Source organism: Lotus japonicus, chromosome 6 (genome assembly GCF_012489685.1).
Source record: "Lotus japonicus ecotype B-129 chromosome 6, LjGifu_v1.2".
Taxonomy (NCBI): domain Eukaryota; kingdom Viridiplantae; phylum Streptophyta; class Magnoliopsida; order Fabales; family Fabaceae; genus Lotus; species Lotus japonicus.
Window position 1 is genome coordinate 22,265,200 of NC_080046.1, and position 17,552 is coordinate 22,282,751.

At 35.1% G+C, this 17,552-nt stretch overlaps 1 protein-coding gene across 1 annotated transcript; it reads left to right on the forward strand.

The window, feature by feature from the left end:
- Nucleotides 1–73: 73 nt before the first annotated feature.
- On the forward strand, nucleotides 74–9,364 carry LOC130722495 (urease). Its single transcript, XM_057573240.1, has 18 exons — nucleotides 74–372; nucleotides 457–530; nucleotides 803–848; nucleotides 1,185–1,290; nucleotides 1,943–2,088; nucleotides 2,758–2,868; nucleotides 3,073–3,236; nucleotides 3,338–3,716; nucleotides 3,804–3,912; nucleotides 4,168–4,307; nucleotides 4,418–4,555; nucleotides 5,031–5,122; nucleotides 5,550–5,679; nucleotides 5,759–5,917; nucleotides 6,484–6,651; nucleotides 8,157–8,291; nucleotides 8,597–8,668; nucleotides 8,968–9,364. Exons 1-18 carry the CDS (start codon nucleotides 247–249, stop codon nucleotides 9,190–9,192), a joined length of 2,520 nt encoding a protein of 839 aa, XP_057429223.1. The 5' UTR covers nucleotides 74–246; the 3' UTR covers nucleotides 9,193–9,364.
- The last annotated feature ends 8,188 nt before the right edge of the window (nucleotides 9,365–17,552 follow it).

Sequence of the window (17,552 nt, forward strand, 5' to 3'; positions counted from 1 at the left end):
ATTTAACCCTCATAAGCTATAATATCCTCCCGCTAGTCAACACCTAGTTTTTCTAAATTACACGTCATTCTTGCAGATTATAGTAACCCATTGATCGAAATTCAGACATAAGAGTGCGGACTGAGGCTCACTCCTAAGCTTAGACTTTGATTCTCCATCCATTCTTCAAACTGGTTATTTTGGATTTTCATATTTCATAGTTTTCACTGATTTCCCCCTTTTCAGTTCATCGATCAGCACTGAGAAATGAAACTGAGCCCAAGAGAGATCGCGAAAATAGAGCTACACAATGCTGGATTCCTGGCCCAGAAACGCCTTGCTCGTGGTTTAAGACTCAATTACACTGAAGCTGTTGCTCTCATAGCAGCACAGGTTTGCTTCTCTTCTGTTGGATTAAATAAAATTAATTCCTCAATAATATTTCATACTATTTAATTTAATTTAATTTTTTCATAGACTTTGGAATTTATTCGGGATGGTGATAAGACTGTTGCAGAGCTTATGTCTATTGGGAGAGAACTCTTAGGAAGGTATTATTGGATCAGCTTTTCTTTTTTTCAGAATCAATTCTGATATTCAGAAGCTACTAACAAAAGCTTTTCCCAGATTTCATTCTGGCTTTAGAATCGATTGTAAAATGATTTCCAAAACATGCAGAATTAGTAATAAGGGTTGGGTGGGATGAAGGGTGAAGGGTCCAGGGTTCGAACCCTGATTATGACTAATTTACTAAGTAATGGTTGAGAGGATAACGTTAAAACTTGATTTCAGAGAATCTAAATTTGTTTCTCTGTTTTAACAGGAGACAAGTTCTTCCAGCTGTCCCCCATCTCTTGGATACTGTTCAGGTAATCTCGCGCGATTATGTGATACTTTTCTTGATTGTTAGAAAATAACTCTCCCAAATGGCTTTATGTATATTGCATGAAATTAACTCAGCCAAATTGTTGTTATGGGTCCTACTGGGAGATCTTTCCATCTTTTGTGCCAAGATAGATAGTTATATTATTTTTATTTTGTGTTTATGATTCAAAATATTTTTTTTTTAAATTAGTATATTTTTCGCTCTTTTAATCTCTTTGTCATGGCTCTTAAAATGTCAAAACGACCGGTCTCCCCCATCCCCCAAGCTCATTGATAGAAAGAAATTATTGTCATAATTGAATAAATAAAATTGAATGCAGGTTGAAGGTACCTTTCATGATGGGACTAAGCTAGTCACTATTCATGACCCCATTGCTAATGAGAATGGAAACATGGAACTAGCATTATTTGGTTCTTTTCTCCCAGGTGTGCCTCTATTTTGATCTTAAAATTAGATGCTTTATTATATCTCTCTGCTGAGTGCTTCGTCTCTGTGCATGCTATACAGGTATCTTAAATTCTTTTTATTGTTTCTTTGCCTAGTTTGAATTAAAACATGACTTGCAAACTATATCTTTTAAATAAAATTCTTGTGTAATTTTAGTTTTTGTTCATGATCAGCATTTCTTTTGTTTACATGAAAAGGAAAAATCTCTTGTCTTCTAATGTCTATATAGAAGTTAGGGATATTTTAAAATTCTACAAGCTAACTTGAAGCTGCTTTTTTCTCAGAAATGATCAGTGACCTTTCAATGATGATCTGCTATCTATATCTATATGTATGAATGTATATATGTGTTTATGTATATATTTTACATTTTTACTAAATTAGCTTATTTGACTTTGATTACTCGAATCACATGACTGTCACATTGACTATCGAGGGGTAATGGGAGCCTAGAGACATGATAAGTCATAGTATATATTTTCAGTTTAATGATGATATATGTATATTAATTTAGTATTCATAATTATTTTTGAAAATCTATGGTGTTGTTGATTTATAGAAACAGAAACTACAAACTGAAACCTGTAGTTACATTAGCATTTCTCTTGATAATGGACTCTATGATTGCAGTACCTTCACTTGGCAGGTTTACCGAGAGCAAAGAAGATGATATAATTCCTGGTACTGTAATATCTAGAGATGGAAGCCTGATTCTTAACTCTGGAAGGGATGCAGCAATTCTCAAAGTTGTCAACAAAGGAGACCGGCCAATTCAGGTGTTTGCCTGTTTGTTGGACCTAGTTCCTTAGCATTTATGCATCTTTTACTTTGGCTGGCATTAAAATGAAAATTTTAATATATTCCATATTCAAAATGATCGAAAGATGCTCCAGTTACACATAGTGATAGAGTTTCTAAATGCAGTTTCATGAAATAACAAAGTGAAGTCAATGAATGAGACAATATTGGCACTTACCTCTTGAATTTATTTTCTGATCAAATAAGGAGGATTTAAATGGTTTTCAAAGTTGTCTGAAGATTCGCATCTAAGTACATGAATCTTGTTGACCACTCTGTACTAGGATTTGAGCATGTTTGGATCATAGTTATGTCAGGAAAACGAACCTCTTGAGCTTTTCTTGTCAAATTGAATGAATTTATATTATATATATGGATCCTTGTCAAATATTGAAATATTACAGCTTTTCTGTTTCATTTATTCCAGCTAATTGATTACTTGTTTACTTATCGAGAAATGTTACAGACTCTTTCCAACACAATTTCTCTTACTGGTTGAAATTCATGCGGGAACCATGAATCTCAATCAATAAGAGAGTGTGTTAAAAACAATGAGTTAAATAGTGTGTTTCGAGCACTCATCTTCCTTCTATTATCCATAGAAAATAACTGAAGCTACATTTTGTAATACTTTTGAAAATTTTCAGGTTGGAAGCCACTACCATTTTATTGAAGTAAATCCCTACTTAACCTTTGATCGAAGGAAAGCATTTGGCAAGCGCCTCAATATAGCTTCTGGAACTACCACGCGCTTTGAGGTAATATTCTACATTGTTGTTTGTTTTCCTATTTACCATAGTAATAATTGTAAAATATAGTTCATTGAATTTTTTGCATTTTAATTTTTTATTCAGTGCCGAACTGATCTCATATAAGCAGACTAGACTTGTTCATATAGTGAACTAATTCATTTATTAGATTTAGATCACTGATATTAATCTAAAAATATCTACTTTTGATAGCCAGGGGAAAGTAAAAGTGTTGTACTCGTAAGTATTGGAGGTAACAAAGTCATTAGAGGAGGTAACAACATTGTTGATGGTCCAGTAAATAATTCTAATTGCATAGAAGCCATGGAGGCTGTGACCAAAAGGGGATTTGGGCATATGGAAGAGGCAAATGCAAGGTTTATGATTTGTTATTGAAGTGATTGTCGTATACATTTTCTTACATCTTTGCCAATTCCATGTTTGCAAAGACTTCTCATTTCAAATATCAATTTGGCAGGGAAGGTATTACTGGGGAAGACTATTCACTTACTACACTAATTTCTCGAGAAGAGTATGCTAACAAATATGGCCCCACTACTGGTGATAAAATCCGTCTTGGTGACACTAACTTGTTTGCCGAAATTGAAAAGGATTTTGCTGTCTATGGTGATGAATGTATTTTTGGAGGTGGGAAAGTCATAAGAGATGGAATGGGTCAGTCATGCGGCCATTCACCTGATGGATCCTTGGATACTGTTATAACAAATGCCGTGATCATTGATTATACTGGAATTATCAAAGCAGATATCGGTGTTAAAGATGGCCTTATTGTCTCAATTGGAAAAGCAGGAAATCCAGATGTGATGAATGGTGTATTCCTTAATATGATCATTGGGGTAAGTTCTCTTCCAGACATCATGGGTAATGGGTTGAATTCATTCATCATTGTCCTGATACAGCTTACACACATCATCCATATCTAGGCCAATACTGAAGTTATTGCTGGAGAGGGCTTGATTGTAACAACCGGGGCTATAGATTGTCATGTGCATTTTATATGCCCTCAATTAGTATACGAAGCCATATCAAGTGGTAAGTCTATAACCAAGTTCTGCTGAAATTTCACATTTCATGTATCTTTCAAATATTTAAAGCACGCTTCAGTGTGCGGTACCAGACTCATGACTGATATGTAGATGAAAAAGTTTGGGAGTTATTTGAGATCATCTGCGAATTGTTTTTGTATTGAAGACTCCCATCTTTACCAATTTACTCATTTTCTCAAGAAATATCCATCATCCAAACTACTTGTATGATTTTATTAGTCCTTTTCTGCTTTGTACATAGGTATCACAACATTAGTGGGAGGAGGAACAGGACCAGCTGATGGAACACGTGCTACAACTTGTACACCAGCTCCAAGTCAGATGAAACTAATGTTGCAATCAACAGATGACCTGCCTCTGAACTTTGGTTTTACTGGAAAAGTCTCTTTGTTTATTTAATCTTTTACTGGGTTTTTTGTTTAGTTATGTTTCCTGTTTTTCTGCTCAATGTTATATGTTTAAAGTGAATAAAGCTTCATTTCGTTCTTCAGGGGAATAGTGCCAAGCCTGATGAACTTCATGAAATAATCAGGGCTGGAGCTATGGGACTGAAGCTGCATGAGGACTGGGGATCTACACCAGCAGCTATAGACTGTTGCTTAACTGTTGCGGAACAATATGGCATTCAGGCACAACTTTCTTCCACATATTCACTTTTTTGTTTTTCTAATCTTGGTTTATCTCTATTGCCAATTTTTACTTTACAACAAGTCTTTTACCAGTAAACAGAGTCAATTACATGGATCAAGTGATGCCATAATAATTTGTTGTAAATCATGTTTAAAGACAAACTATTTAAATCTAAATCATTCTTATTGGTGTGGCCAGTAGTTTTTCTTGGTCTTGTCTTGTTCTACATTTAACTATTTGATTATCTTCCATCTAATATACTCTCCTTAGTGGGACTACTGTCTTCTCCACACTTGTCCATTCCATCTTAAGTTGGATAGTACTATATTTTCCTTAATAGGTGCTACTTGAATTTTCTCCCTAATGCATTCATGCCTAATCCTATTTTGTCTTGTGTGTCACTTGCCCATTATAATATCCTTGTCTTTGTAAAATTGGAGCTTATTTCCTTGTTGCTAACTTTTAGTATAACAGGTTAATATACACACTGACACCTTAAATGAATCTGGATTTGTGGAAGATACAATTGCTGCATTCAAAGGAAGAACTATTCATACTTACCACAGGTATATGTTAACTCTGAGAGTTCTTATAACAGGCACAGGTCCATTGCTATTTGTTAATTACTGTCCTAACTGTTGCTGAGGGAAAATGCCCATTTTATTTTTATGTGAAAAATTCACTGTATAGAAGTATTACCTTGAAGAAAAAAGTTTATATGTAATTTCTTGGTGGAACTTTAATTTCCATCGTTTACTGAATCAGATCTTATCTGTAATGTGAAATAGGTGATAGGTTAAACTTAGAGCTTTGTTTTTCCCATAATAGGACATTTACTTGTATACATATGACTCTTTTTGTAACCCTCAACTCTTCTCTCTGGCCGTGTGGGGGTTCGAGGTAGGCATGGTTTATTATATTATATGCTCCAATAAGGAGAACATGATGACTTTTTGGTTCTGTTTTCTGATCTAAGTTAACTGATTTGGGCAGTGAAGGTGCAGGTGGCGGCCATGCTCCAGATATCATCAAAGTATGTGGTGTGAAGAATGTCCTACCCTCATCAACAAATCCTACACGCCCTTATACGTCTAATACCATAGATGAGCATCTTGATATGTTGGTATGGAAGAAAATACAGTAATAATATTAATATTTAGCTTAAGCTATTTGGTTCTTAACTCAGACTTGATGATGTACAGATGGTCTGCCATCATCTTGATAAGGATATTCCAGAAGATATAGCTTTTGCAGAATCAAGGATAAGAGCTGAAACAATAGCTGCTGAAGATATTTTGCATGATATGGGGGCAATTAGTATTATATCTTCTGATTCACAGGCTATGGGGCGAATTGGAGAGGTCTTTCCTTTGATCAAGTTATCACATATGGATAAGACTTAATTACTCTCATATTTATTTTGAAAAGAACAATGGAATTGAGAGCTTGGTAGGGCCAAATTTATTCTCAAAAATCAAATGGTGTGTGCCTGTGGTATTTCTTTCAATTTGTTTGAAGATCTCTGTTATTGTCTCATGCAGAAAATGTCTGATGCACAATGGTGTGCATGTGCTGGTAGCTTGGGTAATTACAGCTGTTTTAGGGTGTACAGCTAGCAAGAGAGTTAGTTAGTAGTAGCATATAATATCTAGAGTCAGTTATGGTTGTTGTGATTGATTGTATTGAACTCTTCTTTCTTGAATCTATCTGTTTCTCTCTGTTCTCTCTCTCTACTCTCTTCTACTTCTGTTCTATCTATGTCTGGAATTTATGTCTTACTGTTGTTAATTTGACTATCACCGTACCATATTCCCATATTTGTCTCTTAACTTTCACTTTTATTTATTTATATTTATTGTATATCCATGAAATTTTTTATCAAGTTTTTTATCCTCAGGATTATATTGTTGAATAATTTCTTCTTTAGGTGATAAGCAGAACATGGCAAACTGCCAACAAGATGAAGTCACAAAGAGGACCACTGCTGCCCGATGAATCAGTCAATGACAATTTTCGGATCAAACGTTATGTCGCAAAGTACACTATAAATCCAGCTATAGCAAATGGTTTGTCACGATATGTTGGTTCAGTTGAGGTATGGTGTTTGAATGTTGAGTCCTATGTCAAGTTAGGCATGCATTTTCCTGGGAAAAAACAGATAGTTCTTTGAAAATTTCGATTGGCCAAAGGAGGTCAAATGCCCAAGGCCTTGAAAGTCTATGTTAGAAAGAAAAATAGGGTTTCTAGTGGAAGTTACGATAAGGAGACAGTTATATTTAGGTCATGATAGTTATGTGTGTTTATATCTATCTTTGGGGTAGTTATTACGAGTTTTTGATAATTATGTGTGTTTTTAATTCTAAATGCATGGGGGCTAGTTACCAATTTAGAAAAAAAAAAGTATTCTTGATCTCTGTTAGGTCTTAGGCCCGTGAATCCGTTCTTTTATTCCAATTCTGGTTGAAATCCAGAATTGTTATCAACAAAATTTTCATGTTTGTTTGTGCAATCTCTTGAACCAAATAATTTGGTTTGACTTGTCGGGTACTCTCAACAAGTATGGACTCAAGAGTCGAAGGACCGAAGAAGCAAATAGAGACAATTTTTAAATCAAATGAGATGCAGAAAATTCAATGCGTCACGTCACGACCAATTCAGAACAATGACCTAATCTAGGGAAGAAGTAGATAGATTCTGCGAAGATGAAGAAGAAGGTTGATGGTTTGGAGGAGATGCGACTGCTATTGTAGGAATTAGTGAAAAAAAGGGTGGCTGTGGAACCAGACATTTCCAGCAATCCCAAAACTTCTTCCCCTGTGAACCAGTGTCCATTGGTCCACAGATATTAGAGTATAAGGCTATATACACACATAATGTACAGAACCTACTGCCAATAAAGATAATAGAGCTGTTAGCGTCAGTTAGCTCCAACTAATTCTGTTAGGAAGTTAATTAAAGTTAGTTAGGCTAGCTAAGCCTGAGTTATCACTGTATGTACTTGAAACTATCACAATAATTAATGAATAATAGATTTAGTTAACTTCTAGCTCTCAAGGTTTTCAGCCTCAGTGGCTGAATTCTTTGGGCTTCAATTCCAATAAGAGACATAATTATAATCTGTTAAAACCTCAGGAGTTAGTCTCACCAGTATGTGGATGTTCCCGGCTCTAACAAGATTGCACGTAAAAAAAAGACAGAAAAAAAAACTGAAGCGCACACCTGGTGAGAGGGGTTAATGACCAAGCAAAAGTTCGTCACGATTTTCAGAAATCATTTTTTCTTATTTTTTTTATTGATTTATCAAACTTTCTTACTTTGATATGTACTTGTGTGCATAATTATATAAAGCATACTTTATAAGTAGTGCTAGTTCCACGTCTTTGGTCAGCTATTCCTGTAGAAAAAGTTATTGAACTTTTAGCTATCTTGGAATTAGTGAGTACCTGTATTATTGCTTATTGGTATGCATTTAAGTACTAAACTATTTCTTTTTTCATACGTCAACTGCAATTTGTGTATCATACCACAGCTATAAAGCTGGTGCCGATCCTTCTAATTTTAGTATTATCTCGACCCCTTCATTTACACCTAGTCTTGCAGGTGGGAAAGTTAGCAGATCTCGTATTATGGAAGCCATCATTTTTTGGAGCAAAACCAGAAATGGTGATCAAAGGTGGTCAGGTTGCATGGGCTAACATGGGTGACCCAAATGCAAGCATCCCAACGCCTGAACCGGTAATGTTTTCATATATGTATTGGCTTGCCTTCTAATATATTATGGGAAGCTATATGCAAGTGTGGATGGAGTGGGGTGTTTGAAGAAAAGGAAAGACATAGTAAAAAAAATTATTTCAATTAAATACTTTCTAATTTAATCATTTTGTAGAATGAAAGGACTAAAGTGATCGATTATCACTTAATCTCATTCATTTTTACAAACATGATATAGCTCTTTTAATTCAGAAAAAAAAAAACCTCCAACACCCTTAGGGCGTTATGATGGAAGTGCATTAAATAAACTAGGAAACATAACTTTTCAGGTGATTATGAGGCCAATGTTCGGAGCATTTGGCAAGGCTGGGAGTTCGCACTCCATTACTTTTGTGAGCAAGGCATGGAATCCTTCTCTGCTCCTCTTTGACAGACACAATCACACACATGCAGGCACACAAATAACGAAATAAGGATTCTCTCATGTCAAGTAATGGTGTCTTGTGATATTTTCTGTCTATCGAGGTCTCTCTTCATAATTTTAATAAGTATAAAGAGAGATATAGACATGAAATTTTAACAAGGCAGTGACATGTGAATTTCCAATTGAGTGGATTCTGATCTGCACGTATCACACACACTGTTAGTTTCTCTGGAAGATTACAGACTCACATCATATGTTGATTGTGTGACAAAGCAGGCAGCTTTGGACGAAGGGGTAAAAACTTCGTACGGACTTAACAAGAGGGTGGAAGCCGTGGACAGCAATGTGAGGAAGCTCACCAAACTAGACATGAAACTGAATGATGCCCTTCCACAAATCACTGTGGACCCAGAAACCTACACGGTCACAGCAGATGGAGCGGTTCTCACCTGCACCGCAGCTGCTTCTGTTCCTCTTTCGCGGAATTACTTCCTCTTTTAAGCACATAACTCTCTCACCTTCTCATTTTATTATGAGTCCAGATCCAACAAACTTGTAGCCAATCGTGGAATTCCCATTAGCATATCCATTAACATTGTCATGAATGCACTTTTTTCTTGGAAGAAACTGAATGTAAATTTTCGTATATTTATGGATAGCTAAATTTAATTAATTGTTTCTTTTCTGCTCCCATATTGCATTCCATGATTACATCCTAGTTCTTACGTTCTTGTTCTGCACATGGTTTAGGATCAAGGATTGTTGGTCCCCAATTAGCAGCACTCAGGTTACTTATCACATCGAACTAGAAAACAAAAGGATTTGATTATTTTAGGGTTAATTAAGTTTTTGGTCCTTGTGTAATAGGCAAAGTTTGAAATTAGTTCTTTACTGGAGTAAAGTTTGGATTCAGTCCTTAATTTTAGGGAAACTACCCAGTTTTAGTTCCTTTTGAAGGTGGTGGTCCGATGACTTTGCCACATGACTTCAACGGTCCTACATGGCGCGCTTACGTGTTAAATGAGGCCGACATGAAATTTTAAATTAAAATTTTATTTCCACATATGTAAATAAAAAATAAGAGTTTAATAAATTAAAAATAAAATCTATATATATATGTAAAGCACACTTGTGGTTTTGCATGCAATTAATGTATTAAACCATAAAAGCTCACATACCTTTATATTAAATACATTAAAAAATAAAAAATTTAATAAACTAAAAACTGAAAAAAAATTGTATTATAAAAACATATTCAACTACTTATATTAAATAACAACATTCATAGACTTAAAATTGACTTGAGGTTTGCATTTGACAAATTTAAAAAATCAAAATAAAAAACAAAATAATATTTCTTAATAAATAATTTAGATAAAATACTTTTAAAATAAAAAAATTTCTATCAATATATATCTATCTATATTGTACTTAGGGCTCTTATTTCCCAAAGTAATTATCTATCTATCTATCTATCTATCTATAAACTATATAAAGAGAGAGTTTGTGCAGCCTAGAGGGCAATTTAGTACTTCAATATTTTATTGCACTATACTTGAAATTTAACTATGGTTATTTTGGTAAAAATAATAAGTAGTTCTTCTTGATTCAATCACAGCCGTTGGTTCCCTTTGCAATGTTACTGCCTTTTTGGCTTCTCAAACGTGTTAGGTTCATCTTCGTCGTTGCGGTGCGCCTTGGGTTCATCATCGTGTTAGGTTTCTTTCTCTACAACTCTTTGATTGTTCTTCTTTCTGTCTTTCATTTGTTCATCTCAATCGACCTTATTATGTGATTTAGAGTCTCATCTTCTCTTCCATTTTTAATTTACCTGCAGTTCTGCTCTGGAGAGACCGAATTTGACTTTGATTCATCTGAACTGACGCCCATGCTCGCAGTTTTGGGGGGTTAGAATTGAATTGATGTTTTATGCATTTGTGTTTTTTACTGTTATGGAGTCGTCACCCTATATCTTTAGATTTTGCTGTGAGGCTAAGTTCTTATCAGTCATTATCTTCTGCTCCGGTAAGAACCCTTATATTTTTGCTTTTTTGGTGCCTTTATGATATTTATCAAGTAGAAAATAATACTGTAATATCAAAACTTCAACAATGATCTATACCTTACCTTATACATGCCATAACTTGGAATATATAATGTTGTCAACAGTTTTAATTTGCTAATTTACAATTCCTTTTCTATTTTCAGCTGAGGGAACGTAATCCAGAGATGTATAGATCTCCCCACTAGATCACTACTTGATCCACTTCTGTCAGAAGAAACTGGCCTAAAGTGGCAACCCAACAAGTTATCTGAGAGCATCATCAAGTGTTTGAATTTCATTTATGTGAGGCTATTAAGAAATTCAAGAGCAATGGAATTGGAAAAATCAGGGCAAGTTTCCAGGTCTGTGCATTCTTCTTTAAGGTCAAGAAGCTTCAGGGTGGATACTGTATCATCAACCCCAATTTTGGGCTTTGAAATGATAAATAATCCTGTTTTTATTTTCAAACTGTTGCAGAATTACTTAGGGAAAGGTAAATGTTTTTTTCATAATTTTGATTTTTAAGCTTGATTTTGATTTTCTGATTGACTGAGTGGATTTTGATGATCTTTGCTGCAGTCTTGCTGTGGAATAGGAGGTCAATTTTTATGTCATTTTGTTATCAGATTGTCCGGTTGATCTTGGTTGCATGCTTCCTTCCTGGGCATTTAAGCAGAGAGGGAAGAATTGAATGTAGGAAAAAATGGCATGGAGAGTTGGTTAGGTGGGGTTAGCCATTCCCAAATATGAGATACTTTTCTCACTTAAAGTCTCTATTTGCAATGTTTCTCCTTATATTCTTTGTTTCCTTCCACCAATTACTTTAATAACTACTTTGAAGAGCAAAAAGAAATGGAATCGTTAATTTAGAAAACTTAAGAAGCTATAACCAGATTTAGATATGGATTTCATTTGCTAAATATTATGTTTAGCCTCACTTATGTGGATACTGAGGTGGACTTTAGGGAGGTTTGAGGGCTGAATTTTTATAGTCGAAAATATTAAATACAGAGTTAGAGTAATGGAATGTTGGAAAAAATTACATGGAGAGTGGTTTTAGGTGGGGTTTGCGAGTGAGATTCTCTCACTGAGAGTCTTTATTTAAAATGGTCTTGCCTTCTTTGTTGCCTTCTATCAATCACTCTAATACATATCATTGAATGTTCATTGAAGAAAACAACATTGTTAGTGGGACCACAACAGTGTATCTTTAGTGCTTGGAGTGCCTTTGTGGCTTTTTGTTCTTTTCACTGATAAGTTCCAATTAGAGCATGTTCTTTTATTGTTGGGGTAACTTTGTGGCCTTATGACATTAACTCAGTTTAATATGATTTATATGTGGGTTGAGTTTTTTTGTTATGCTTTCCTCTTTCCATTAGCTGATAAGTATTAGAAATAATTGCTTATTGTCCGTTATCTTTCTTACTTTTAATTGTGCTTAAAGTATCTTTAAGAGTCAGTTACTAAGTAAAGTGTCTTAAAGAGTCAGTTACAAAGTCTAATTGTATTGCACTTCATTAAGAGTCATTGAGTAAGTTTTTGAGTTTCCATGAGTTACTTTTCGCATTTTTTGGTGTGTTTGTTTTGCCTTCAGTTTTTTTAGGTGAGTTTTATCTCAGTTATGTGATGTTGACCAATAATCTCCCATAAGATTTTTGTAATGCTTTCCTCATTAAATTAGGTGAGTTTTATGTCAGTTATGTGATTTTGGCCAATGCTTTGCTTTCAGATTCTTCTTTCATTGCATCACTAACTTATGATTCTTCTTTTTTTTTTTTCATTTTCTCATTCATGGATGACAATGTGTAGAAAATGATTAAGCTTATTCTTAGAGTTTGGGTAGTGCAGTAATTTTCTTTTGCGTGCAATTCCAGTGTCTCTTTCTATCCAGGATTCAATTTCTTCAGTGTCAGCGGGGTATAGTTTGAGCAGTGCTAACTGCAGAGAACAATGTAAAATTTTCTGAGGTAAACGTTGATGCTTTTGAGGACACAAAACCTTTAGTTGTTAAGGATCATGTTTCCATTTGTTTCCAACTGTCTCTCTTCTCCTTACTTATTTTGTTTTGATTTGATTTTTGTGGTGCAGATATGAATGATGGTAATAGATGAAGAGTTGTTGGGTGGATCATATCATTCATATGCTTAGGGGTGTTTTCCTCACATATGCAGCTCCATATATAACTCTTATGTTAGTTGTGACATATTTACATAGCTTTTCTCAATCTGTCTGAATCTATTTAGCATCCTATGCTTCTTTTTCTTCTTCAGTTGTTGGTTCTGAATCTGTTCAATTGAACAAGTTTTTATTTTTTTAAAAACTGTTTTATTTGTTTCTTACTTTCAATTTTTCTTTTTTGAAAGAGTTTTTTGGTCTGTTATTTTCTTTTTAAATGAGGTCTTCGTGCAGTAGAATGACAAATGGGAATGCTTTTACTTTGCTCACTGCTTTCTGTTTTGATAAAATGTTTCATCTTATCCCCCTCTTGAGACTATCTCTAAGCCATATCAGCTGTGAAAGAATCTCTCCCCTGGAAATTGAGCATGTCCTGGAAACATCTCTCATTTTACTTTTGTTTACATACCTCTATACTGTGAAATTATGTGAAATCTTATACCGTATTATTTCACGGGTAATATCCTATAGGGAGAAGAAATCATCTAACATATATGCCATGTAAAAGATGAAAAAGTTTGAAATGCTTAGTAGGAGACATGTGAGTTTTCGTGTTTCCCTTAATAGCATTTAATTTTGTTATTTCCATTCTTCAGTTAATATTAGAAGAAATGGAAAGTTATTTGTTATATCGTATTTTAAGTTTCATTTTTTGATTTGAATATTTTTAGTTCATTGAGTTTATTTCCATCAGAGGGTTGAGCATGTTAGAGTTGAAAGGAATGTGGTTGCAGAAGTTGTCAGCGATTGAATTGTCAAACTTTATTACTCCATGTGACTAAGTAAACTGCTTTATTTCTAATGAATCCTTTTTTTTATGGTGGAAACCGCTTAATTTATGCAAATAATTTCTGTGGCTTTTCATTTTATAAGTGTAGCTTTATCTAGCTTTGCACATGGAAGTTTGAATATCATTAACTAGGGCACTTGAGATTTATGGAGCCTTCTATCAACAACCTAGATTTGAAAAAAATGCATATTGAATTAAAATTCACCTCATACCATGGGGAAGACAAGTTTCATCCTTGCTTTTATCTGCTCAAGTTCTTTACTCTTAAATGCTGCAATTCCCTTTGGTGGGCAAAAGATGAGTGGTCACAGCAGAGAAAAAGTAGAGAAGTTTTCAAGGGAAGACTGTTGTTACTCCTTTGAAGAACCCAACATGGCTTGAGCTTATTAGTAATGAGAACAGTAAATAGGACTGTGATGTTGTTACTCCTTTGATATTTTTTCCCCTTTTTCTCTTTCCTTCGTGTTTAAATTTGGATTTTATGGGTGTGACACAGTAGAACAATACAGGAAAGCTAGCTAAATCATGATATAATTTCATTGGTGTGCTCTTTGTATCAAACCCTTGATTGATGAACTTGAGGTGGAGACATAAAAATAGTTTATAGATAAAAGAACTTGATCTCATATCACCTTTATATTTATAATTATGACTTATGAGTTATGATGTCTACATGATACCCTTATTAGTCTTTCTATTAACTTACAAGGCTTTAGGCTTTTCTCTATCAATTGGAAAAGGTCCAACAAACTAAACAAAGAAAACATTTTTAAAGATAATGGGCGTATTGAACTCCCCTAGATAGTCAAATTGTCATTCATCATTACTTTATGTATGCCCCCAGCCACGCAATTTGTTAAAATAAAATCATAATAACATTAAAAAGGGTAAAAAAAAAGTTGCATCGTTGAAGTGTAACGGCTAAAGTTGAAACTCCATTTAATATGATATTTTTGTTCTCCATCATTTCATCTCTCAAACCTATCATCTCTAATATGCAGTGACAGATTCAGAAAGTTTTATTTGGAACATGTCTTTCAAAGGCTTTTTTTTGTTACAAAAACTTACGGTGAGGGGATGGTGCCCCAGTTCAAGGCTAGAAAAGCCATCTGGCTCAAAAAGCACTTCCAAAAGACTTGCATTTATCTCACCCCAAGGAGACTAGGTAGGTTCAAACCTACAACTTGTCACAGATGGGACTCTGTCATGCTCTACTAGACCAATGTCTTGAAATTTCTAAGACAATTTAAACCTCACACAAAACAATAAATTTTAATTAACTTGACCGCTATATAAATAAATCGAACTTGGAGGAACTATCTCAATAATGATGGGCACGTTAAGTAAATGCATTATTATTTCACTTTAAAGTGTTAATCTAAAAATATATTTGTTGCTCTTATGAATTCACAACATGAATTGCCCTGAAATGATAGATAAAATATGTTTTAACCTTTCAGCTGACTTTTAATTGTATAAAAAATAGAAGTAATTAGTTCTTTATTACTTTTATATGAGTTAGGAAATTTCGTAGCACACAATTAATTACTTTTGATTTATAGAATTACATATTATTATTTCGTAAAATATTTTAAATAAACACATAATTAAAAAAATTACACAAAAAACAAAATACGAATATCCCCGTGCATCGCACGGGTAAAAAATACTAGTGTACAGTAAAATGATTCATAAATTAACAAAACATAATTAAAAGAAAATATATTTGGGGTCCACAAATATCTTGGAACAACTTGCTTCAAGACCGATCGATACGTTTTCGACACAAAAAATTTCCCGCGTTAATTTTCTTAATCAGAATTGTTTGGTTATTCCTTGATTTTCAAATCGAGGTCGCGAACTTAGGTCATCTACTGAACATATTCAGTCGACGAGAAAAACTTTCATCGGGTTTCTAAAGCTAAGCTCTATCAATATTACAGTCGAAAGTTTTGAAATAGTTCTGGAATTAAACATACATTCACAATCAGAATACCACCCAAGTCTTATTCTAGCTCCGATTAAGAGTTGTGGGTTAATTAGTATTTTTACGACCTTTTGAATATTCGGAATTATAATCAAGTTATGAATACGATTCAAATTTAGCATTCGAAGTGACTACAACTTTTTAAATATAGATGTATAAAGCTTTTACATCGCTTCACTTGCAAGTTATAGCACACACTTTTTACAAACATCCTTACGCCAGCATAGAAACCTAGGCGTAAATCAAAAATTAATTAATTATATTATTTCTAAAAATCTAGGTCTTACAATACTACCCCCTAAAAAGAAATGTCGTCCTCGAAACTTAGGGTTCAGCGAATAGTTCTGGGTACTATTTTTTCATCTTCTCCTCTCTCTCCTAGGTAGAATTGCCTGTGTCATTATTTTAGATGACCTTCACCATCATAATTTGTTTTCCTCTCAGTTTCTTCACTCTTTTATACTTTATTCTAACTAGCGGCACATCATGAATGTTGGAAAGAAATGGTGGTAGTGTTATCTGATAGGCTACCGGCCCTACTCGTCGAGTAATCTGGTATGGACCAATAAACTTCGGCGTGAGTTTGCTTGACTTAATGGCTCTTCTGACTCCCGTGGCTGTTGTGACTCAAATAAACACATGGTCTCCCTCTTCAAACTCAAGGGTTCGACGGTGTTGGTCAGTGTAACTTTTCTGCCTACTCTGAGAAGTCTTAATCTTGTCTCTGATCTGTTTAACTTTCTTCATTGGCTCCTGCAGAAGTTCAAGTCCAACCAACAAATTCTCCTTATCTTGATACTAGTACAAAGGTGTTCTACACTTCCCCCCATATAAAGCTTCATAGAGTGTCATCCCTACACTTGCGTGAGTAAATTCAATCAGCGGTAGTAGGTCATCCCAACTCCCTTTGTTGTCCAGCACACAAGCTTGTAGTAGATCTTCCAAAGACTGAATGTTTCTCTCCGTCAGACCATTGATTTACGAACGATAAGCAGAGCTCAACCTTAGTTTTGTTCCCAAAGCCTTATACGGAGCTCCCCAAAAGTGTGAAGTAAACTTCGGAACTCTGTCGGAAACAATACTTGTTGATACCCCATGCACTCGTACAATCTCGGCCACATAAATCTCTGCGAGCTTTTCTACGTTGTAGGTAGTCCTCACTGGCAGGAAATGTGCAGATTTAGTCAAGCGATCCACAATCACCCAAATTGAATTGTACCTCTTCTAATTTCGTGGCAAAGGGTGTTTGTAAGAAGTGTATGCTACAAGTTTAAGTTCCATAAATTAAACTGCCAGACTATGGAGGATTGGTGGTCAGGGATTCGTCATGCGGGGTGAATTCGCTATGAGTTCGTTGATCGAGACGAGCCCAAGTCATGGGTCGTAGACCACGCCACCAGGAGGGCGAACTACACCTATAGAGTGGTCGAGGATATTCATGATGAGCACGAACACTTAGTATAGGGATGACTTCACCTTATGACTGTGAGCATCTACCTTCCATCATTCTTGATAGGTCCAGGGAAAGGAGTACCCCCACCCGCACCGACTACCAATTCTATGGAGGATCCTTCCGAGGAGTCCTCAACTTTTCTGATAGCACCCCAGATGCCAGTAGTTGCACCGAGATGCGACCCTACTTCAATTTTTTTCGACCTCCAGACGATTCTTGATTAAGATGGAGCCCTTGTCGCCACCCCCTTCACCTTACTACACGTCGACCACTTGGTACGTGTAGAGGAGAAGGTAGTAGTTGTGAATGTCGTGGATGTGGACACTGGTGACGTTCGAGTGAGGAGCAGATCGACCAGCGGGAAATTGTGGATGTAGAAGCTGAGGTGATCGTGATTGAGGACTCCGACTAC

What these genes read in the sequence shown, in the direction of transcription:
- LOC130722495 (XM_057573240.1), top strand. Translation starts at nt 247, where the DNA reads ATGAAACTGAGCCCAAGAGAGATCGCGAAAATAGAGCTACACAATGCT. An exon ending in CTATGGGGCGAATTGGAGAG is followed by an intron (nt 5,918 to 6,483) that starts GTCTTTCCTTTG and finishes TTTCTTCTTTAG; the next exon opens with GTGATAAGCAGAACATGGCA. An exon ending in CCATTACTTTTGTGAGCAAG is followed by an intron (nt 8,669 to 8,967) that starts GCATGGAATCCT and finishes GTGACAAAGCAG; the next exon opens with GCAGCTTTGGACGAAGGGGT.